General features: G+C 36.9%; 3 protein-coding genes across 6 annotated transcripts in view; 2 read left to right on the top strand and 1 right to left on the bottom strand.

Annotated features, from left to right (window-relative positions):
* Positions 1–60: 60 nt before the first annotated feature.
* LOC102235534 (protein ripply2-like) lies at positions 61–22123 on the bottom strand. The gene is made up of 4 exons (XM_023347315.1): positions 22052–22123; positions 605–865; positions 456–523; positions 61–376 (listed from the first exon to the last, which is right to left on the bottom strand). The coding sequence occupies exons 2-4, from the start codon at positions 857–859 to the stop codon at positions 208–210; spliced, it is 492 nt and encodes a 163-aa protein (XP_023203083.1). The 5' UTR covers positions 860–865; positions 22052–22123; the 3' UTR covers positions 61–207.
* mrap2 (melanocortin 2 receptor accessory protein 2) lies at positions 11822–16207 on the top strand. Of its 4 annotated transcripts, none has more exons than XM_023347314.1 (4): positions 11822–12035; positions 12742–12961; positions 13405–13504; positions 15544–16207. In XM_023347314.1, the coding sequence occupies exons 2-4, from the start codon at positions 12844–12846 to the stop codon at positions 16004–16006; spliced, it is 681 nt and encodes a 226-aa protein (XP_023203082.1). In that variant the 5' UTR covers positions 11822–12035; positions 12742–12843; the 3' UTR covers positions 16007–16207. The 4 variants fall into 4 exon arrangements, with proteins under 4 accessions (XP_023203082.1, XP_023203080.1, XP_023203081.1 ...); XM_023347312.1 differs by having other exon boundaries at positions 12370–12961; XM_023347313.1 differs by lacking the exon at positions 11822–12035 and adding an exon at positions 12067–12610.
* A 1704-nt stretch (positions 22124–23827) lies between the features above and the next one.
* Positions 23828–25014, top strand: part of LOC102230755 — a 33825-nt gene continuing 32638 nt past the window's right edge. The window contains exon 1 of the mRNA XM_023347593.1: positions 23828–24083. Coding sequence (XP_023203361.1) covers positions 24081–24083 — 3 coding nt within the window. The 5' untranslated portion in view covers positions 23828–24080. The remainder of the gene's footprint in view (positions 24084–25014) is intronic.

The raw sequence follows: 25014 nt of genomic DNA, 5'->3' as shown, positions 1-25014 counted from the left end.
TTAATTCAGATTAATAAACATACGAAGAGAGCAATATTCTTCTGAAAGGCTTTATTGCAATGTTACAAATTACCCAAAAGTTAGAATGTTTGAATAATTTAGTTATATACACGTTTGTTAGGTATAGAAATGAAAGTCTCTTTGCATGTATGTACAAGAATAATTTAAATGAAACATAAATATCATAATATCATGTACTGTTTGCGTTTAATTATGCTCCTTTCCCTCCATCTCATCTTCATCTTCATCCTCGCCTTCTTCATCGCTGCTGGAGTTTTCATATGGGCAGATGGTCGCTTGGATTGGATAGTTCCTCAGGAGCGTTTCGGCATCCCGGTACAGATAGTCAAAACATTTCGACTTTGGCCAGAACAATCTTAAAATAGACATGTTATTAATTAATATTACTTATGAATACTTTATAAGGGGAAAAAAGTTCTTTAGATTTTTCTTACTTGACTGGATGGATGACTTGTTGAATCTTGGGCTGTGCGCTGGAAATCTCTCCATGCACAAAGCGAGTCTGAAAGTTAAAACAGAATAAAATGTCTGAAACCACTCTTTTAAAGTTTAATACTGTACACCTTTTCTATTAAAAAATCACCGTAAAATGGGCAGGTTGGCCCTCAGTTTTGTTCCACGGTCTCCACAAGTTGCTCTGCTGTGTTGGATTGTCTCCACCGCGAACTGACGCCAATCCACTGCTGGCGCCGCTATTCTCCATGTTCTCCTTGCGTTGATCTGGTCCGAGGAAAATCCCCCGCGGAAGTGAGTCTCGAGGCAGGAAACTGGTATTTATCAGGGCCTGCAGGGAGCCCCGTGCCAAATTGAACTTTGACGCGTCCCCAAGTGTCTCCATCAACCACTGCGTAAAGGTGAGAAGTCACACTTGGCAAACAAACGGTCACATGGTCAGTTTGCTTCATTTCAAATATCATTTTGAGGGGGGAAAAATCTCCAGAGTTTGTAGAGAATACACAACTGATGCCCAAAATGATGAAAAATCGCCTCTAATATTTCTATTTGCGCATAAAGCTTTATCAAATAATTATAATTTATGAATAATTCGCGAAATGATTTGAGCTAAGAAAAGGGTTATTATTATTATTATTATTAATATTATTATTTTAAACACGTTTGTATTTGATATGTTTGAGTTTAGATTCGACATTTGGTATGTTGTGCAACGCAACTTCTGATTTCTCTTTATCTGAGCAGCCATTTGGGTGTGAGGTGTGAACAAACACGTGCCGAATCAGATTCAGAGGAAGGCTCGTGCACAGCTTAAAACGTGGTAAGAGGTGGGGATCGACACGCGCCAGCCTTTAACACTTAACAGACGGATGCAGGTCATCATAGTACCTCAGCAAATGCATTTTTGTCCCATATGGTAAACCTTTGGTTATATTGTTTAAAAAAACACGCAGCTTCTATTTTGCAGAGCGCTGACTAATCAGCTGCCGTCAATATTAGAAATGTGCAGATGTGCCGTGCACCAGCAGGGGGTAGAGTGGAGCTGTATGACTGCTCGAAAATATCCGACAGATTTCTGCATGCAGTGCCGAACAGTCAGGTGTCTTGGAGCAGAGTTGGCTCCACTATTAGGTGTGGCTTCTCTTATTTGACTCCATTCACAACTAATGGGTGATGCATTTGCAAGCATCACTTGTCATAGCAGTTGGTCTGCTTAAAGGTGAATCATGCATGACCAGGCTTAAATTTCTTCGCCCACCGGTTCTTTCAATATTACAGAATCTGTGTCGAGGGAAAAAAAAAGATCAGAACTTGGTGCTAATAAGGTCCACACAGATTCCTTCGTTCCCTCGGTCTCTGTTGCAGCTTTGGTGCTAATTGGTCACCCGGGGCTCTTGCTGACTTCAAGTGTCATTCCTCTGGTTCCCTTTTTACAGCTGGATCAGAGAAAGTTTACATTATTTGCGTGACAATGTTTTATTGGAATGGTGTTTAGACAGACAAAGGTTTTATATATTTGCTTATCTGTCTCCTGCAACGTCTTTCAAATAGTTTGCTTGAGGATGCAAATAAGCCACTCCAAGTGAGGTGTACTAGAATATATGGTACGGAGTAAAAGGTACACAGCTTGGAATTATATGGGATAGATCTTAACAAGGAATAGGATAATCATGAGAGGATGGAAGTGCTTATGTTTCTTTCTTCCTTCCTTTATTTCTCTCTTTCTTTTTTCTTTCTTTCTTTCTTTCCTTCTTTCTTTCCTTCTTTCTTATGTACTATTCAATTATGGCTGCCAAGTCTTGTGAGGTACATCTAGGCACTGATATTTCTTGTTCCATAATAGCTATAATTCAGTCACATTGGATGGAGACAGTTTATGAACACTAGTTTTAAATTTTTTCACTTATTCTCACTTTGATTTAGGCCTGAACTTTGACTAAAATCTTCTAAGGCCAGTCCAGTCATTTTAGTTATTTGGCTGTTGCATCATAGTGTTGCATTTGTACCAAACTCTTTCCATACGGATTAGATTTGACAGTGCTCTGTGAGATGTTTAAAGCTTGTGATGTTGTTTTATACCCTTAGCCTGATTTAAACTTCTTCATAACTTTATGCCTGGTAAAGTTATGCTTGGTCTTCACAGAACATTTGTTTCTTGGCACAAATTTAGATGCTTCAGATGCTGAAATTTTCACTTGTATGGAACCTATCATTTTCCTCTCACCTCACTATCATAGCCTACCTTATGTTGGCTTAAAGCATAACAGCTTTTTGCCATACCTTAAAGTTTGTGATTGCAATATGACAAAATATGAAAATCTTCAAGAGGTATGAATACTTTTTCAAAGATTGTGAACAGTGAACAGCTTCTAAGGAAAAACATACTGCAGACTGGTTGTCTATGCCAGTGGTTCTCAAATGGGGGTACGTGGAGGTACTGCAGGGGGTACGTGAAGCTTTTCAAAATATCTTTAAAAAATCAGTAGGCTCCTCATAATAAGTCTTGGGAAAAATTAGTTTGCAAAAAGTTTGATAAAATATAAATGTGTGTTCATGCACTGAATTATTATTTATGTATATATTTAATTTTGTACCATTACAGAGACCAATATAAATTAGCAGCGTTTTGCATATTTCAGTTTTGACTGGTTTTATACCTTCCTGGTGGTCACCGTCTTCTGTTTTTCTTTTTTGTTTAACCATGCAATGTTTGCAATATGGATGTATTTGTCAGGTTCACTGATATAAGTTGTTTGGCTTTAATAAATCAGACAGTGATTTTACAGCACTGTACCTCTTTTTTATTCCAAAATATTTTGCCCGTGTCAGGGGGTACTTGACTAAAAATATATTTTTAAGGGGGTACATCAATGAAAAAAGTTTGAGAACCACTGGTCTATGCAGACTCTGTTTTTCTTATTATTTCTTATTTCAGCCAGAAATATCAAACTATCTGATAAGTCAATTCTAATTTTTAAAGTTTGTGATTTTTCATTACCGATCTCAATTTCTTTTTTTTTGTTGTTGTTTGTTCTTTTTTTCCTTTCCCTTTTTGTGCAATATCTAATTTCAAAAATAGAAAATAAGATAAATCATGTTACATTTTACAGTGTACTTCATGTAATTTTGTTCTCTAGGTTTTATTCAAAACCCAGGAAATGAAGCATATTCTTTATTTAAAACATAATTCTATTCGAAGATGACCTTTGGAGTTTTCACAACTCAATGGCCACATTAGAACATAACAAAAATATTGTAAAGAGAACTCTACATGACTGGATCAAAATGTAATCTTTCTTTTTTGTACATCCCCTGCACCCTTTGTGAGTTTTTTCAGTGACATGTTTTCTGTACACGTCTAAAGGGTGAGTGAGAAGAGAATACAAAAGAAATGGAGAAAGTAAATGGGAAATATGTGCCAGACGAGAATGAAGGTGAAATAAAGGCTCTTGTGAAGACCACAGAAAGCACTGACCACCACTGGATTCATATGCAAAATAAGAAACAAAATAATAATGATAATGATAATAATGAAACACATTCATCATGGAGCTTTCTGGCAATCCAACAAATCAGTTAATGGGTTCAAGGCTGAACCCATTAAGGATAAATTGGTAATGAAGAATTAAGATGGAGTAAGAATGGTGGATGAGCTTCTGGTACACATTTTAACAGCATTAGAACAATGTTTCAGCATAAGCTTGCTTGACTGGGAACCGACCTTGCTAATGCAGAAGCCGTTTTATTCTCACATTTGGTACAACATTTTGCAAACAACTTGAGCCATCACTGGTGCACTCTTTCAAATAAAAAATTAAATAAAAATTCCAGTTTCTCATTTTCTTCTTTAGATATCCATCTTAGCAAACCACAAATACTCAATTTCTAGCTCTTCCAACCTCCAACTCAATGTTACATTTTTCTTTTCAGATTTAAGGGCACAGCTGTCGGCTGTTAATTATATAATTATATCCCTGGTCCCCATGGTTCTGCATCACGTTTTTAGTTGATCTTCAAAATGTGCATGTTTGTGGGTGTTGTAATGTTATTTAGTATGTCATAGTTGCCAGGTCGTTGGAGCTCTCCGTAGCACAGAATGCTTTGCTGTCATCTTTTAATGAGCTGAATGGCTTTCAAGAATTTTCTTGGAATTTAAAAGGGTATATGTGGCACATAAAAAAATAAATGTCCTTCAGCATTAATATTTTAACACAAATACATCAATATGTATGAAATACTGTTTTTATTCTTGAATTATATATAGCATTCAGCAATGCAACACAAAATGAGTGCAACCATATTGTTAAAGCATCAAATAAATTTAAATCTGACAAATCTGATATCTGACACTTTTAATTTTATTTGAGGAATGTGAATGTTCAATGTCAAAGTTCATTGAACATCTTAGGGGAGATTCGCAAGACAAGATATTGCAGACAAGGGACACAGTTGTTGTATTTCCTGTGTTGTGTTACTCCTAAGGACTGTTTATGTGCTTTCACAAAAGCATTTATCCCTGTTCTAATAACCATTACATTTTAAATATTACTCTCCTTGATTGGCCAGAAAACTAGCTTTATCTGATCTCAACTGAGAATCTGTGGAGCATTAGGAAGATGAGAAATGTTTGTATTAATTATTGGAACAAATAAGTTTTTCAAATGATATTATAATTTACTGTTAAAATGCCTGCATTCAATGCAGAAAAAAGTTTGGTTTCAGTTTACTCCAGGTCATAATGATAATGACCTTTTCTATCCATATTGTAGTATTTTTCTTGTTAATCCTGGAGTTAAGAGAGCAAACATTCCTCCATGACAGCAGGAGAGATACACGCCTAATTCATTCAGTGAGGACAACATGCTCTCTCATACACCCTGCTGCCTCCAACTTCATGTTGAGCTTGACTTATTTGCTTAACCCCTCCAAAGCCTCTGTATTGATTTTGTCTGTAATAAACTTGTTCTTCTTTGTCTCTATTCCAAAGTAAAGCCTGTTTTCAGTTTTCTTTCCAAAGTTCCAAAGCTGTTACAAATATAACCAATTTACTTTTTGCTAAGCCTTTGGAGTGAGATGTGGGGTATGCATAAAATTATGCATTTAAAAGGGTTCATCTTTCTAAAATTACTGCTTAGTACTCAAAATTACATATGGCAAGGGAAAGTTATATGTATTTTATTGTCAGTTAATATAATTCCATTCCTCTCTGATGAACTTAGGATCTTCGTTTAAGAAAGATTATTCATGGTTTTCAACAGTGCTTGCATACTACAATCTGAATACATATAGGTATTTGAATTTACTTGAAAATAAAATCCAGTGCATCCAGTTGCTCTCAGAAGTCACTTCATAAGTAAATAGACTCCATTTGTGTGTTTTAATGAAACTGTTCTGTGAAGGCCTCGGCAACAATATGTGTTCATTATTATTAAAACAAACAGCTTCATAAAGACTAAGAAACACAGAAAACAGGTCAGACAGAACATTTAAAGCACTATTAGATTATAAAATTACTCTCAACCTTTGGACATGTACCTGAGCTTGTTCAATCCAATGCCCAAAAACAGAAATAATGTGGTGCAACCATACAATGGTCAAGATATTGCTGTTCATCTAAATTGACAGCCGAGACAAGCAGCCAAGAGAAACACTGCAATGCTACAAGAGTTGCAGAGATCCAGATGGTAACGTCTGATGATAGTGTTAGTTGTTCAGTTCTTCTGTAAGAAATAGGTTCTATGGTCAGACAAAACCAAAAACACATGCTTGACTAATACACAAAAGCTCTGTGGATGAAAATTAAGACTGGACTCCACTCTGAACTCACCATTTCAACTAGGAACCATTTGGTGGCAGCATTATGCTGTGGGGATGTTTTTCTTCAGAATTGACAGAGAAGCACATCAGAGTTGACAGAAAGACGGATGGAGATAAATATAGGGCAATCCTTGAATAAAAAACTTAGAGGCTGCTAAAGATTTGAGAATGGTTTATCCTCCAGCAGAACAAATACCTTAAACACAAACACAGCTACACTGGCAAGACATCAATCCAATCATATGTCTAAATGTCCCAGTCAAAGTTCAAACCTTAATCCAATTGAGAAATTGTGGAAAAAGTTAAAAGGTTAAGTTCACAGATGTTTTCCATCCAATCTAATGTAGAAGGGGTCAGAATTTGTTGTCTCTATTTTACACTATTTCAAGTATTTAAAAGCCCAATGAAATATCTGGTTTTAAGCAACAATATGTTAAAATGTTCCAGGGTATTGAATAATTTTCAAATTCATTCTACATGGTGATGAGCTACGGAACGTGATGATGCGACCACAAATGAACATTGATAACCACATTCTACATTCTTTGGATTTCTCATATATAATAAAAATTTTGATCATACATCAAAGTTATTGAAGAACTTTTATAAATTCATTTGCATTATAACACGTATTATTTTTCTACTTTCTAATACAAAAAGTATGAGTTAAAGTCGTGTATCATATGAAAAAAAGATTAGAAAATGAATAGTGCGCTTTTCTTCCAGTATTTGGGGGGCTTGCACATGTGTCTTATCTACAAAGATTATCAAATGATCAACAGCCAGAAGCTCACAGGAAGTTAATAAAAGGAAGAAAAAAGGCACCTAGTGGCTGTTTAATAAAACCTATTTAGTATTCAGATTCTCACCCTCAGAGAGCTGCTGTTCAAAGATGATTCATGATCTGATTCAAAATTAGTATGTGATCTGACGTCATGAAGCACTCGAGAATACTGTAGCACACATGAACATGTCTTAATATAAGTTTATATGAGCGTCCCGAATAGCAGCGGCGAGGTCAGACAGAACCAGATCCCAGTTTAATTGAAGACTGGAGTGTTCCCTTGGAAACCACTGCAAGGCAAAAAATGTATTGTAAATAAAAGCTCCAGGAGAAAAAAGGTTCAGAGAAAAATATTGAGAAACAGAGAAAATGTTTTTAATTTTGTGTCCAATGTTAGCACAGGTAATCTATTTAAAAGCCCTACGTTGATGTTGTTGATGGCTTTCTGTATACCAGTCACTATCTGTAATTTAAAATAAAGAAATAAGCACCCCATGAGCAAGGGTGAAGAAGACAACGCCCCACCCATTTTTATGCTCTGCTTGGGATTAACTTGTGTGACTGCTTTGCCTTTGTTGTGACAAAAAGAGAATGCTAATGCATTGAGAATCAGAGCACATTTCCTAAAGAAATAAAAGAAACAAAGAAAAAGAGAATCTATAAAGTTGATCTTGCAGACAAAAGCAAAGCTGCATAAAACATATGTGTGAAACCTTTCTAAGTTAGTGACTTTATGCTGTTGTACTGGAGTGTAAGAAGTGAGCTGTCTTAGTATAAGACACATGAAGGAAACGTGAGAATGTAATAAAAGTCATGATGGAAAGAACATTTCAAACATCAGCAGGTGAGCTTGTGAAATAAAGTCTGCATTCCCCTTAATTTTGTCCTGAAAATGCATTCCACGTTGCAGGAGGGCAAATGCTGAATATCAAAGAGTTTCTCCTAGTATTTGTTTGGGTTCTCTAGTGTTTTTCACCTCGGATAAGCCAGACAGGTGGGCGGTAGTAGCACAAAGCTGAGGCAAATATGTGATCAGAATGTTTGCCATTATTATTTGTAAACAGGGGAAAGAAAAGTAAATGATGATCAGCAGAAGAATTTGTACTGACTCCCAACATCACTCTATACACATGCAAATTACTAAATCTGATTTTGAATAAGATCATGACTGCGAGTGGCTGTTGAAAGCTTACAGGAGCTTTCTGTCTTTGAGTTGTTAGACACACCTGAAGTAGTGAGACTTGTGCCGGAGGTCAGATTCATTTACATGCATCGCAAATCTGAAGGAGTTTCACCTCTAATCAACATGGACTCTTGTGCTTCAAGAAAGATTAATAATAGACAATGGTTATCATCACATGATAATGATAGGGTGAAACCATAACTGTAACATGAACAGCTTAAGCAGTAGGATACTACTATTCCACAGTTTCTCAAAACTAAGATAGTAGCAGATTATTTTTGCAGAAACATGCTCCTACTCGGAGCATATAGAAGTGCGTGCTTTCAGACATATTGATACACTAGGGCGGCCATCGGTTCCCAAGGTGTGGAGCACGCCCCCTAGAGTGCCATTGCAGGGGGGAGGGAGGGGCGCGGGAAACAGTATGGATGAAGGAAAAAAAAACAGTTACAGTTTGCCATCTGTTTAGGAGGGTACAACCATGCCACCTGCATTCAACACCATCACTGGAGCACCACAAGGGTGTGTGCTGAGCCCTTTTCTATGAACACTATAAACCGGCGTTTCCCAATTCCGGTCCTCAGGCTTCCCTGCCCTGCATGTTTTAGGTGTTTCCTTTCTGCTACACACCTGGATTGAATATATGGGTGATCAACAGGTTTCTGCAGCACTTGATGGTCATGCAATCATTTGAATCAGCTGCACTGGAATAGAGGCACATCTAAAACATGCAGAGCAGGGAGGCCTGAGGACCGGAATTGGGAAACGCTGCTATAAACTAATGATTGCCTCATCTCTTCACCAACTACATCATTCCACAAACACTGAACTGACACAACAATCACCACACTGCTGCTGCACTATTAACACCATCAAACAGTTCACACTTTGGTGTAAAGACAAACATCTTCATCTTAATATCTGACATTCACCCTCCCACGCCTCAACAGGACATTTCTAAACTTTTCAGCTTGGGAGACTTGAGATCCTGACAAGTCATGGATAATATTAGCATTGCATGTAAGTTAATTAAACAGTAGTGTAATGACAACACAAACAGCATCAACATGTAATGCAAAATAAACACAGTGTCAACCAGCAGTTTGCCCATTTGGTAAAATAATATGATGTGAAACAGATGTTTTTGTCTGTTAGCAATAAAGACTGTCCAAAAATCTAAAGGATTTCATTAACATTTTTGACAGGTTACATCATTTTTAATGTTAGGGGAAGAAGCAAGTGACAGTTAAATGTTTAGTCAGAAGAATTACTTGCTTGGATTCATGGCTCATTTTTAGTTGAACAGTTTACATTTGTTGTAAATGAGATAAATCTTTAGGATGACTCATTTTGTTTGCATTATGCACCTATTTATTACTCTTTTATCTCTGAGGCTCAGAAGCAGGCTCGGCTCAGGGCAGCAGATTGGAGCCTAGGCAGCAGTTCAAAGGGATGATATTCATCTTTGGTGACATCAGAGTTTCAGATTTACAACCACAAAAAAAAAAATACAATACAGGTATGACATAGTATATTTTCTGGAAAATGTATCCCACCAATCCCATCAATAATAAAATTTAACCCCTACAGTCACATACAAATATATGTAATATTGGCATGCTGTAATGGAAATATAGCCTTTATCCATTCAGACAATACAGTCTTCTTTTGCATGTATGCATTTCTTGGTAATACAAGAAGCTGTTACATCTATCTGCAAAGCATTTCATTTTTTACTACCAGCAACCATTAGGTGCCCTCTTTCTGATCAAAGCACGTCAAACACCGGCTGAGCAAACAGCAGAACATCTTTCTGAGATTACTTTGACTAAAGCAGAACAAAGCAAGAGACCAAAGAAAATCCCACAAGACAGCTTTTAGAGATGAGTTATTTATTAAGACGTGCATTATTGATGCTCTGGCAAATATGAAGTAAAATTGAATGGTAAGGAAGCTCTGATTCAGCCCATTGATGCTAATAATAAAATTGATACTGAAAAAAGACAAAATATCTTGGGTGTCCTTATTACTATATGTTTGGCATCTTATATAATTTTAGAGTAAATATGCTAAACTCAGACATAATTCAGCTGTCGCTTATTATTCAATAAAGCACCAACACAGGCATTTGGATAATATATATATTTTTAAAAAAACATATAAATATCTTTATGCAACTGCTTTTTCAAATAAGCTCTTGATAGGACTCTTTTATTAACAGGAACTTATAAGAAGCAACTCACCAAGCATTATTATTACATTTACAAGGAACATTATTTATGAAAATTGTGATAAATGAACAATAACTTGTTTGGGTAAATGGTAAACCCTGAACAGGAGCCAACTTGTTTTGACCTGAGTAACCTGGCCTTAGAAATATTTTCTTGTACATTACTAACATGCAGAACCCAACAGCCAAAACAATGTTTTTTCAAACGAGTCTGTCAGGCTTTTTATTTTTAGAACTAACGTACAATTCATGCCAGATGAAATTTACAGAATGAATATATATTTATGGGGTCAAACTTTGCACTTGATTTATAAAACTGTAGCGTCTCAGTAAAGAAGTTTATAAATTTAGTTGGATTTCCTGGAGCAACCCACCATTTTTCTTAACAAAACTTTACTTAATAATTCAATACTGCTTCTTGTTTTGTGAAAAATATTTGTACCTCAGATTTTCCTCTTTGTTGTTCCTGATCATGCCACCAGATGGAGCAGCATTTTAAACTGAGGTAGCCAGACATCCTAAGAAACCTGAATGAATGAATGAATGAATGAATGAATGAATGAATGAATGAATGAATGAATGAATTTGCTTAGCACTCTATAGGAAAGAATAGATTGTTTATCTGCTGGAATAAATGAGACACAGTCAAGATGCACAGATGTTTCTGTCAGTACAGGTTGATTTTAATTTCCATGATGTGGAAATTAGTGAATTACTGCTGCATAGCTGAAAGAAAAGAACCTCTCCTGAAAAGATAGCTCAGATATTTTAGGAAAGCGGTAGCTATTACTAAGCTTGTTGAATGAAATGAAGTTTTTCAGAATGATGTGATGAGAGCTTTTAAAAATTTGTCTCATTGTATCCTTTTGAGAACAATTTTGAGTTATAAGCACACCACCTCATTTCATTTATTTTCTTTTTGTTAGAGCAAGCAGGCATTTCAGAGAAGTTGTTCTAGCTTTGTAATCAACCTCTTAAAGGGCTGCAGCAGCAAAATTTCATTATCAATTTATTTCATTTCCTTCTGCATTTGTTATTTTATTTTTTTCCTCCATATGTTTTTGTGTTGTTGTACAGAGGGTAGTTTTTTTAGTCTGTAGCTCCTTTTGGACTCAGTTTTTGTTTTTTCCTGAAAAAAAAAACACCAAAAAAAACCCATAGAAAATCCAATATATAAGACCCGGTGGTCCTGTTATGGTTGGGAGAGCCCAATGAATAATTCTCCAGTCATAATCACATATAAAGCCAAACAGATAATTCTCATTTTATGACATCCTCCACACCTCAATCTCTGCTGGCAAGATATAAACCCGTGACGTCAGAACCCATAAACAGAGTTGTTTACGGTGGCTCAACAATGGAGTCACCATTTGAAAATATTTTTTAAGCATATCTTTATACAAACTCCTTAGACTTTTAATTAAAAGTTGAATTTCTATGTTCTGTATGTGCCATTAAGGAAAGAAAATGAGAACAACCCGTTTGAGATGTACAGAAGAAAGAGCGCCTCCTACAGCCGCAGTAGCTATACAACGATCCCTCAAAATGTAAGAATGAAAACAACTTTTTTTTCGTTTAATTTTTGACTCAAATTTCCACTCATGCGTGTATGACCATAAATATGAAAAACTGCGTGTAATTCAATATATTGATTTGTGGTTTTACGCAAAATCAAATCACCATATTTGTTTTGCTGTTTGTTTGTTTTGTCATTACTGACTTCTGGCGAGAACATCCAAATCTGAAAATCTGCACTAATCCATGCAATAATTCGCTATGCGTATGTTGATTACATTTTAAGAACACTACAAAAAACTATAGCTCCAATGTTCCATTTTTTTAACAGTGGCACCATGTGTCATTACTTCTGCGCAAATACAGTTTTCTCAACCACACAGGAACTACACTGCTGATTGGAGAACATCAGTTTCTTAGAACACATTTGCGGCGTAATATCTCCGTTCCCAGAAAGTGCGCCACCAGCCCACAGCTGTTGGATAAGGTGATGCGCACTGAGAAGCTCTCCAAAAGGCTGCTGCCTCACTCCCAGAGCATGACGATGGGCAGAGTTTTCGAGTAACGCCATGGATTTCCACGTTGAGGCTCATATCATGAGTGCTATGTAAAGGACTTGCAGCCTAATATAAAATCTTACAGTTTTGTTTTTTTTTAATTATTATTATTATCGACATTTTTTTTTTAGAATTGAGGATATGAATTTGTTTTTGTTTTGTTCTCCTTTTTTAACCGCAGAAATGTTCAGCATGCCTGGGAAGGGGGTTAAATCCGCGTTTGCGTGGCTTCTTTTTTTCATGGACTCGTTCTCAGCTGTAAAGGTTCGCAAAATTGTTTGAAATGTCCGACTTCCACAACCGAAGCCAAGTCAGCGCACGACGCAGTGACTACGTCTGGCAGTATGAGTATTACGACGACGAGGAGCCTGTCTCTTTTGAGGGACTTAAAGCGCACAGATGTAAGCTTCATTCTTTCCTCTGACTTTGTTGCACTGATTGTTTACATTTTCTCCTCGTGCATTAAGGCTATATGTGCCTTTTGTGCACTTTAATTTAATTATGATCCATTAGCTCTTTATTGGGGTCCATTATCTTTATTGCTTTTGCTGAAGGCTGACCCCCTTATGCCTGCTTTGCACTAACATTATCTACAAGCAACGCTTAATGTAGCAGTTTTCTCCTGCTTCTCAGATAATAATCAAACCACTTAATGAGACATCATTGTGGTAGTAAACAAGTCAGCTACTGTACTCTAATCAAGTTTTGGAAAAATATAATAATGCTCACTTGGAATCATTAATTAAGGATTGTGAGAACTTCCTATCATAAACACATAAAAAGCAGGCAGGCTAAATGGGATTTAAACAAATTAACCAAATGACTGTCTTCTGTTATCTTTCAGACTCCATTGTCATAGGTTTCTGGGTGGGACTGGCAGTTTTCGTCATTTTCATGTTCTTCGTTCTCACGCTGCTCACAAAGACTGGAGCACCACATCAGGAGTGAGTGTAGAAAAGCAGCGTGATCCGTGTTTCCCCTTTTTACTTTCAGCCTTCTAATAGGGATTGAGTCAGCACGGAGGTGAGATCAAGCTATTCAGAGCTGACCTTTTCATCTCTGAGCTGTGTGAGGAGCAGTTTTCAAAAGGATTTAGGACTGAGATGGCCATGAAAGAACGTTGAGCTCATATCTGCCAAAGCATTCGTTATTTTTTGATTGTTTCTTTGGTCATGTAATTTACATCAGTATTTTTTTGAAGGACGTTCTAAAGATACATTTTTATTTGATGACGAATGGAACTAGATTTTCCATTTAAAATGTTTTAGCACAAGAGTACCATAAGAATAATTAATTTGAAGCACACTTGAGTAAATCTAAAAACCTTAGAAATATTGATTCAGTCAAACTTTGCAATTGAGATTTTGCACGATATTGACGACAAGTTGATATGTTCTTCAGCTTTAAAATTTATCTCCTGTTTCATGCCAAAAATCACCTGGAATGGCTGTTGCCAAAATCTCAATCTGACCAAATCACACAGATCCAGGTAAAGTTCTTATAAAATTTAACACATTGCTCTGGCATCATCCCCAAACAACAGCCTTTAACATGGACTGTATCTAATGGTTGTTTTAGAAACTTAGTGACTTTAAAAATGCACTTCTCCAAAAGTTTAAATTGGATTGGGTTTTTTTTTTACCCTTCTGCTTCTATGTGATGTACTGCTTGCTTGCTTGTTCAGTCAAGGGAGCAGTGTGCAACAGTGTTTTGCACCATGTAAGCAAAGTAACAAAATGTGTCTGTGCACCTGGCTGATGATGCTCAACCAGGTGGTTGATTTGCTGCTTTAGTTGGTCCTTCATTAAAAGGCAAGTTCACTGAATCTGGATTGAAATAGATCTTCTCTAGTTGTAAGTGCAAAATACTTTTACTTGTCAAAACTTAAATAAAATTTTTCCACACTGAAGAGAGAACTTCGGGTTCACAAAATCTTTATTATATGTATTAAAACTCAAACTTTAAAATTTTTTTTTGTTTTGTTTTGTTATGTTTTGTTTTTTAGCAGACTAGTTTAGGCTAATTCTAACAATACAGCACAAGAATTATTCAGGCTATTTCTAAACTTATCCTCCTTGTGAGGAGCAGAACGAGCACCAAACAGATATATGTATATATACAGTATATATATTATATTAGTCAGTATTATGCTAATTGGTATAAGTTGTATGATTGATTTTTTTTCTAGTATTTGTAACGGCAGGGGTGTGTGCTTTGGTTATGTGTGTAAAATGAAGGAGTGCAGGAGTGCAGAAGGAAGGACTTGCCCAGGGCAGGGCAACATTTATATGTGAACCATTCCTGGTGGAGTTTGTAAACAAATCAGGATCTCCAATCTAGCTTAGTAGCTAAAATAAATGTACTTCTGTTATGTCGCATTCACAGGATGCCCCAGAGAAAAGGAAAGTCACTGATAACAGTGCAGAAGTTCCTAGAATGTCTGATCAATAAATGCTCCACTTGCATTTATTTTCAAAGACTTGGTTGAACTTGCCACAGCAGTGCCACTGGTGATTTTGCTAAAGACAAGAATTTCATTAATAGGATTTTTTTGCTATCTGAAAAATGTAATAATAGAAAACAGCGTTCTTCTACACAGCATGGAATAATGGCAAAGTGTGGAAAGCATAATGACTTTATCTCTTGCTCTCTGTAAAAGATGATTGGAGCTTTATGTCGAGCAATAAAGATTACCAAGAAATCTGTTACCCAACACAAATTAAAATGAGATGACAATAATCCAATATTGAGTTGAGAGTTTTTTACTCAGCTATCAACACCCCTTCCCTACTTCTGTCATATCCTCATAAAAACTATGCCAGAAATTTGACAAATCATCCTTATGAAGCAGACAAGATACAGCAAGACAAGTAAAAGCTATTTGAATCCTTTTAAGTATTGATGGCATTTAAGAAATCTCAAGTTATTAAAGCTGTTCTCCTGTGCAGCATCACTCACAATTTCTCTTTGATTGTTGAAACAGAAACCCAGAGTTGGGGGAGAAATGGCACCAACCAGAAGGCTGTCTGGTAGACATCAATGGCCACCAGGACGATAACGACAAAGCTTTCTCCCGCCCGCTGTTAGAAGGCTCCCGTTCGTACTTTAATTTCTACATCAGTGAGGAAGATCAGGCCCATGAGAAACAGAAACCGGGAGACAAAAGGAGTTCTGCAAAAGACAAAGCTGGAAGACTACAGCGCTCTGGTGAACTAGATGAGATGGACGAGGACATTGAGGAAAGCGGGGCACACCAACCTCTCAATGGCCTCATTGAGAAAAGTAAGTCAGACAGAGAGTGTGCTTTCCTGTCTCACTTCAACATCCCAAACTTTGTGAACTTGGATCATGGCTCCACACTGGGAGAGGACGATCTGCTATATGAGCCGTCCGTCATCCTGGAGCGTCAGTCTCAAGCTCACAATGGTCACTGTGACACCCACTAATGCGGACCGCTACGGTGGTCTTGTAACTTAAATTGGTTTACATTCAGAAGCATTTTAAGACTGGCAGAGGGAAATATATGCACCTGCTACTCCTGTCTTTCTGTAAAGAGCTTTCAAATTACTTTTTAGTGTTTTCTAAAAAAGAAAAAAAAAAAGCCAAGAGGTTGGAAGGCATAGCCTGCAAAAGCAAACTCAGAATAACAGGATGAGTTTCCCTCCAGAAGAAGAGATTGCCTTGGAAATGATACCTGTTATTTCAAGTACTGTGAGCCTGAATTGGATGCAGCTGGGCTGCATCCAGACTCTGCACAGAAAAAGAGAATAATGAAAGACAAGTGGGGGTCACTGGGGAAGGATGTGTTGGGGAAATTATTATGCTATTCTTGTTGTTTTTGTTATACTGTAAGATTGTGAACAATGGATCTGTCTCTGGATGAGAGTCAGAGGCAAGCTGGTTGTTTAGGGAAAAAAGCAACATAAATTCAGAGGACATTGTTCTAAAGTGTAATACTGTTAAAAAAGCTGAAATGTACCAACTATATGCTTTGTAGCACTAAATGAAAATCACTGTCTTTTTTTGGTTGGATATACTGTATGTAAAACTCACATATTAACAAGAAATACTGAATAGAGATTAAAAACAGTTTTAAGCCTTCAGAGTTTGTGTGGTGCAGCCTTATTTAACAACAAAAAGGGAAATTCATAACTGGTAATGACAAGTCCACTAACAATTTAATGAAGACAGTTACACTTCACTTTGGACATAATGTAACATTGTGTTGTTGCAGGCTGAGACTTCTGTCAACTCATTTCTGTGATCATTATTGTCTAGTATTTTTTTCATTCCCTTTTCTATTCCCAAGTAAACTAATCAACCAAATAAATAATATTACAATAACATTAACCAAATTAACTGTAGGTGTCAATGTAATAACAGCAACGACTAACTCATCACTGTGATAGTTGAGATGAGGAGACTATAGAGCTTAAGAAGATCATTCTAACACATGAACATGCTTTGATCTAAACTGTTTCATGACAGCTCTGGCTGTGTGCTGAGCGTTGCTGTCCTGCTGAAAACAGGCAGAGAGAACTGTCGTCCAGATGGAAGGGGTTTGCAGAAGGGATTAAGGAGGTGGGTATTGTGGATCATAATTTTGTTTGCCTTGTTGTCCACATGGTCCTTGCAGATGCTCTCCATACTTGGTAATGCAACGCAGTGTTTTTCTGTGCCGCAGAATCATTTCCGAACCAGCAGATAATGCAAAAGGATAAAATCATTTCAATGAAAGCACAAGAGAACATATACAGATTCTTGCTATGAACATTAAGACTGCACACATTGTTGAGTCTTGGACTGATAAGATCAGTACAAAGACTTCCATGTGAACTTGTGATCAAGCCTAACGCCAAGATATTTAAAACCTTGTGACTGACTCTATAAGTTCATTATCAATATAAGTTGTGCAGGAGGATTGACTTTTTCTAAAGTCTCTGGACATTTCTTTAGGTTTGCTCAGGTTTAGTAGAAGATTGTGTAGCTCACACCAGTTAAGAAAGAAAATCTAAAAAGACAATAGTCCTCTTCAAATAAAAAGATTAAGCAGGAATGTCATCTGCATACTTAAGTATCCATTTGAGAGCATCAGTTTGTATTAAAAACCACATCAATTTCATTAAATAATTTTTTTATTAGTCTCAAATTTATATACATCTTTCTGTCGATATCTGTCTGTTTGTCTTGTCATCCCCAAGCCTAAACTTTGCTTTGTGAAAAGTCTCAGAAAAACAAAAACACTTCAAATAGAAACTGAGCGATCGTCACTGAAGAATCATTGAGGACATAAAACCTGCTATACAACCAGTCGTATCCTGGTGTTTAACCACTGCGGTAGAGTCAAACCTCCTGTATCATTTGTGGTTTCCCTAGTTTAATGTTGTCTGACCAGTGAGTTTACTCTGAGTTTAGAAGGGTGCAAGATGTTTGCATGCTCAGAACCAAAATGCAGGAAATTTGAAAAAAAACAGTGTTGATGAAAGATTACAGAAGATTTTGGTGAATGACAAAATGAAACTTGTAGCGAGACATTCTTTGAAGAGGAAAAAGTAACAGTGAGAGAATTACTTTTGACATGTGTTGAGATTTATTTCAGTTTTATTAAAGGTTTCCAAGCATTTTATTTCAACAAAAAAGAATTCAAACAATTTTAGGAGCAGTCTTTGGAATAAAAGACTATCTTCAATCTAATCACACCTGAAGGCATTTTTCAGCAGTCTGTGGAAGAATAATATGGTGTTTACATCTTTCTATGCATAAAGATGTTCAAGGTCAGTCTTTGAGCTTTTCTCTACTCTACTCTCTACTGCTCTTCACCAAAGATTGTTATTATTTCTAATGACCATAACAAGATTCTATTTCTAGATTGAGCTTTTGCTGTAAAATTGTCACAGACATTTTAGATTACCAACCACTGGCAAGAATATGAAGGTGCCCATTACCTGCTGAAATAATAAGAGCACAGAGCAGACAGACAAAGTAATAGAGAAGCCAAAAATAATTTTTCCCTTGTGATATTGTGTCAGGAACTGGTTTTACACTTTAAACTGAACAGAATAGTGTTAAAGATTTTTAAGCTTGGATTCAATGCCAATAACACCAATTTTTCTTTTCTACTTTTTATTTATTTATTTTTTACTAGACTTTGCTCTTTAAGTTTGAACAAAAATTACACTGAACACCTACCTCATTGCTGGCAATGATTAGACCTGACAGATGAAGTCGAAAACAAAAACACAGAAACTTAAGGCTATTCTTTATTAATGTAGAATATTTTTCTCCAGTCAAAACAAATTAAAACTGTTTTGAGGGATATTCAGTGACAATTATGCAAAAGAACATTGCTTCTCATCATAACGACTCATCAGGAAATATGCAAGCCTCATAAAACAATATTTCTTAGATGGAAGGGTGTGCAGGGAATGCCAGACAGCCCATCAAAGCTGATGTGGCGCAGACTCAGCCAACTCATTCTTTGATTTGGCTGAGTCGGCCAACAAGGAGCCCATTAAATTCAGTTTGAGAGGTAACAAATAATGACCTCTGCTGATATTTTCTCTGATTTATTGAAAGGCATTCAGTGGGGAACAGGCTGAGCAGATGTGCATTATTGCTCAGTGTGAATGCAGCTTCTGAGTTCCTCTTTCACACAAAACTCACCTCAGGGAACAACCTATTCTTTAACTACTTTGCAGCTTTATCACATTGTAGTAGCACTTAATCATTCTCTCGCCCATTCTCTTTACTCCTTGCAGCTTTCAAGCAGCAGATCAATCAGAGAACCAACCCGCTATCAAAGCTATAGCATGTAGTATTCCAACATTCTTGGAATAGATCACCACAAACAAGACTGCAGTAATGCCTGTGTCACTAAACATAGCTGCTCATTGTCAGAACCAGTGCAGAATACCAAGCTCCCTTGTTTATTCCCTCCTCTGACAAAGGCAGAGCTCTGAAACAAAAATGTGCGGGCAGCTTCAAGTTAGGGGCAGCGGATCAGACTATAAAGAGTAGTGCTGAAAACAAACAGGTCAGTATGTAAAGTCATACAGTATCGGCATGAGTACTTCTTGACTTTGCCGCCCTCGTACAGAACAAGAGGCATGCTATACATGAGAAAAGGGCTTGAATCATTTCAGAAATTAATCACTGTTTTCACTACAAGAAGTGTTTTCCAGCTTTGAATGTCAGAACTTCAAGCTCAAGCCGTGCACACATCGACTGCGACGGTTGCTGTGGTGATGCAAGACTAAATGGCTGGGCAATAACAGAAAAGAGCAGCAGTGAATCACATGTTTTCTTTACCAGCAGACTAAGGGGGCGTTCGGTCAACTGTGTCCACTGAGTAGGCTCAGAGACGAGAAGGTGGAAGGTCGTTTGTGGCAAATCATAAGAGAAGACTGTGCTTAGCTGCCCACTTTGTTTGCTATGCAAGTTATCAGACTGTCCTTCCTGGTGGTCCTTCATAATATCGTTTTCTCCACAAATCTCATTAAACTATGGTTTTATTTTGCACTTTCTTGCAAAAGCATTGTTACTTCTTGAACTTTCTCATATCTTGTCACATTACAAACCTCAAACAATTAATTTAAGTTTTACGATAAACCAAAACAAAGTGCTCCATAATTATGAAGTGAATGGAACAAAATGCATTGCTTTCAAATTGTAAAAAGGATGGCATGTATTTTTTTTCCACTTGAAGCAATATTTTTAAAAAGCACGTTACGCTACGCTACACCAGATTTGTACATTTGTAGACTGAAACGTTTCACAATATTCTTGTAAAATAACTCTACTTTGGATAGAAAGCATCTGCAAACATTATTTGCCACAGGTTCTCAGTTTGATTGAGCTCTGAAGGCTACCTAAGGAATTCAGCTCAGTGTGATGTGAAATGATCACAAATACTGAATTTCAGTTTAGTGTGACGTGAAATGATCACAAATAGCAGTTTGTGTGTATGACAAATAATTTACTTTTAGTCCGATCTAAAGAGAACGGCTACTTTCACATATTTGCTGTGTCTTTTTGGTAAAATTTTAACAGGGCTTTCTTCTTGCCAATATTTGCAGATCCTCCAGAGGAAACATGAACCTCTTGGCTGCCCCTTTAATTCATGTTTTCCCTGTTTGGTCAGTCAACTTAGGTGAACCCTGTATCCATTTCCTTTCTATTTCAGAGCTATGAATTAGTTAGTGTTGATTTTATTGTGACAAATGTTGGAATACTTGAATGTATTAAAATTACAAATGCATCAACCGGGAGAGGCAACATGGTTCAGTAAGTTTTACTTGCCCGTTTTTTTCCCTGTGGAGACATGGACTCCTACTGTGCATTATAAGCATAGAAAACCATGTTTTCTATGCATGGTACAGGGACATTATATCAGTTACACAATAAAACTTTAGTTTTAATTGTTTCACGAAACCTCCCCAAGGAATCTCTCACAGCACTGCAGATGACAGTTGAAGGTTTGCAGTAATCAGCAGGCAAGGATCTTTGGAGCAGTGTGAAGGAGTGTGAAGCATGGAAGAGGACAAGCAAACAATTTTGTCTATGTTTATTTTTTCTGTGTTTTTTGTGCTAAAGCTAAATGCAAGTTAAATAAATTGGAGAAAACAGGGGCTGACTAAATGTTTTACAAAATTATGATATCAAAGAGCTTAGCTATACAACACTGCGTCATTAGTCCTGCTTACTTTCAAAGACAAGGACATAAGAATAAAAATAATGAGAGTTTTCTGAACAAGCTTAGGTTTCACAGCTCATTGAAGCACGACTACACTCCAGTGCTGAAAATGTAATTAATCTGTTAAACTAACCCTTTTTTTATTGGCAAAACATCCAACAAAAAGATGTAAGTGGTCTTTTTTTCTTTCTCTACCTATGTGTTCATGATCAATCAGATATAACTATTACAAAAACGATATAGGACATTTTTAAACAACCAGAAATCTGCAAAGTGTACGTTCTCATTTTCAAGTTCTTGCAGCTAAAAGTTAATTCTCTGAGTTAAACTCAGAGACAGAGGCTTTTTTTCTTTTTTAAATACATGTTGTTACTTTCCTCAAAGGCAAACGTTTGTACACACTAAGACCAACATGCCTTTAAATTGATTTAGCAAACCCCTGATACCATATTTTTGTAAGCTTCTGATAATGGTCAAATTAGAACCTTTGAGCTAAATGGAGTCAGACCTGTGGATGTAGTTTAAACAAGCTGCTTCCTTTCAAGACATCATTTAAAAATCTAAAGAAATCTGGCAATATATCAGGAAGAGAATTGAAGACCTTCTTAAATCTGGTTCATCCCTAGGTATGAATGTCTGAAGGTGCCATATTCATCCATTCAAGCAATTGAAAGAAGTAGAAGCAGCATCAGAATATCTATGACTCACACTATTTGCATAGGAGACAGGTTCTGTGATCAAGACACAAACACGTTTGATGTGAAATGCACATAACCACCCTAGAATAAAAGCAACATACCTTGCAAAGCTGCTGGCTGGAGATAATATACAAATGACATTATCCACAGTTAATCCAATAATGTGCAGGATGTTCTAAAAGGTCACTTGAAGAAGAAGATGCAATCACTCTAGAAGGAGCATAAAATCCAGATTATAGTTTGCAAATACATACAGAGACAAATACCCCACCTTTTCAAAATAAGTGCCAAGATCTGATGAAGTTAAAGTTGAATCTATAGTCATAATGAAAATAGACGAGGCTTGCGAACCTTATAACACCATCCTTAAGGGTGGCAGCTTTATGTTGTGCTGAAGTTCAGCTGCAGGAGGGACTGATGCACTTCACAGGTGGCATCATGAGGAAAGTACATCTGGAAGAAATATTAAAACATCTCAGGAAATCAGCAATGAAATTAAAACTTAGGCGCAAATAAGTCTTCCAATTGGATATTGACCGTTTGCAAAACACTAAATCAGTTACAAGGTGACTTAAGGACAAGCTAGTCTATGTTTAAGAGCAACATCACAAAACTCAGATCAGTGTCTGAAAGTACATTTTTAGGCAGAGCCAAAAGGAAAGCTGTTAACGTTTACCATTAACAATATTGAAAAACTTTAAAATATTTTATTATTATGGCTTTTAGCAAATACAAAAACCTATTGTAATCCTAACTGATCAAAAACAGCAGAGTTTTAGTCGATGAAAAACATCACCATAAACATTAACTGATTTGATATGTTGGAAGATGCTTTTTAGCCCTCTCAAATTCAAACATTAATGATATTAATATACTGTTATGTGATCTTGGTATCTTGAGGAGGGAGGAAGGGAGAAGTCAGGAAGGGATGACAGACAATCAAAGAAGGACACTATAAAAGGAAAATAAAAGAAACCGTCTTCATATAAAGGAATAACTGTGCAATTCATGCAAGTTTTTCCATTTCCCACGTTCACACAGGAAAACTCTGCATATATACAAACTATAAGAGACTATTTGCAGCCGTTGACAGATGCCCCCAGCAGTGCTCCTCTCTGCAACAAAAGGAGGACACATGGTGAAAACAGCTGCTGGCTGTGCAAGTCTGTAACTGTGTGAATGTAGAGCATTAAACTCTGTAAAACTATTTCCTGAATGAACAGATGCTCAAATATCTTCTTCTCCCACTGATCATTAGAACTGGACCGCTTGCTCATTAAAATAAAATAAGTGTTTATTTAATTAGTTCAAATAAACTAAAGCTAGACTTCCAATGTGAATGTGAAAAAGTCGAGTGTTTTCTGTATAATTTGCATTCAGGCATGTGACAGTCTTATTTGAATTTCCTCAAATCGCTCAAATCACCATTTCAAACATCTTATGTAAAAAATGACTAAGTAATAAGGAAGAGACCGATCAGTTAAAGGCCAGGTGTGAATATTTTATGGGGTGAAAAAAGGAGACAGGGTCTTATGTTTCTGCATCTCATCAATAAGGCATGAAAAAAGGGTAGAAAACAAAGAGCCGCCGTGTAGAGCCGCCACAACATAGGCAATGGTGGATGCTATTTTGTACACAGTATGTGTTGTGCTTCTGCAGACTGACAAAAGGACTAGCAGAAGATCACTGAAAATAAAGTTTAGCAAGAATTTATAAAAGCTTGGGTTGTTGCCCTTTTCCCTCCGACCCCTTTATCACAAGAACAGTCTTTCTGAAAAGAAAGAGAGAAAGCATTTCACTGACGTGGTTGCCAAACAAACCGCCTATCGAACTGCTGCGTCAAGGTGTCAGTATGCCCTGGGGTGTGTTACCTGGCCGGGGCAGATTCTTCCGCAGTTACTACCTCACTGCCTTTTGGGGGAAAATATAATTCTACAATGACATCAGTTTGGCAAAGACAAGGTTTTTTTTTTCCTATTTTTCCTCGACGAAATATTAATAAGGCTCCTCTACTCTGTGTGAGGAGGGACAGTTTACCTCAAAGAGAAGCTTCACTCCCAGGAGGTTCCCCAGCAGCAGGCTGCATCTGACCGGTTTATTCACTGGACAACCAACAGAGACACTCTAATCATGGTAAGAACTGACTTTCTGTCTGCAGTAAGATGGTTATATAGGAGAGCAAGTCAGAGGGGCTTTCGTGAGCGCTTCGGTCGATAAACTATTTGAGGTCTGCACAATCTAATTTCACTGTAAAGTTTCAGGCCCGCTCTCTTTGTTTGACGGAAATGATGCTCTTTGAGCAGAATTTCGAGAGCTCGTCACAATTTCCGAGGGCTCCTTAGACCGAATTTAAAAGTGAAAAGGTCTATTTTATAGCAACAATTTAAATGCAGTCATACGAAGTCGTGTGTGTTGGAAACACCTGAATCCACAATTCAAATTCAAATGTAGGAATGAAAATTTTAAAAAGTGATCAAGACCACTCCCATCTCTACCTGTAGTCGCCGAATTTAACTGCAAGGTAGAAATAAATCCTTATTAAAATGCAAGCTACCGCTTACACATCTTTTATTTATATAAAAGTGCACTACAGTTCACGTAAAACATGAGAAGTTAAGAGTTAATTCCCCCGACCTCGGGCATGGAAAGACTGACTTGAGCTACCCGCATGGTGAAACCTGAACAACCAGAGGTTGAAAAAACAGAGAAGCCGAATTCTACAGGCTTTGAAAGTCACACCGTCCCTACGTCATTTCCGGTGGAAAGCTTAATTTGGACACTGCCTCCTGTTGCCTTCGCTTGTTCAAATAAATGTCAGAATTTTGAAATATGTTCACATAACACACCATGAACCATAATGCATTCCCCCTTTTCACTTTTAAGCAACCAGTTTTAGAAGTATGCTTATTCTGACTTGTCCATGTTTTTTTTTATCTTTCTTTTTATTTTTTGCTCCATTTGCATCTTAATCGGTATGATCAAACCTACTAGAGTGGTCTGAACTTGCATTCTTATCTTGGCTTGTAGAGCGCTGACATTTATGTGAGGTTTTTACTTGTCCAGG

Source organism: Xiphophorus maculatus, chromosome 15 (assembly GCF_002775205.1).
Source record: "Xiphophorus maculatus strain JP 163 A chromosome 15, X_maculatus-5.0-male, whole genome shotgun sequence".
NCBI lineage: Eukaryota > Metazoa > Chordata > Actinopteri > Cyprinodontiformes > Poeciliidae > Xiphophorus > Xiphophorus maculatus.
The sequence above is the reverse complement of the archived record's forward strand: the minus strand, read 5'-3'. Positions and strand labels throughout refer to the sequence as shown.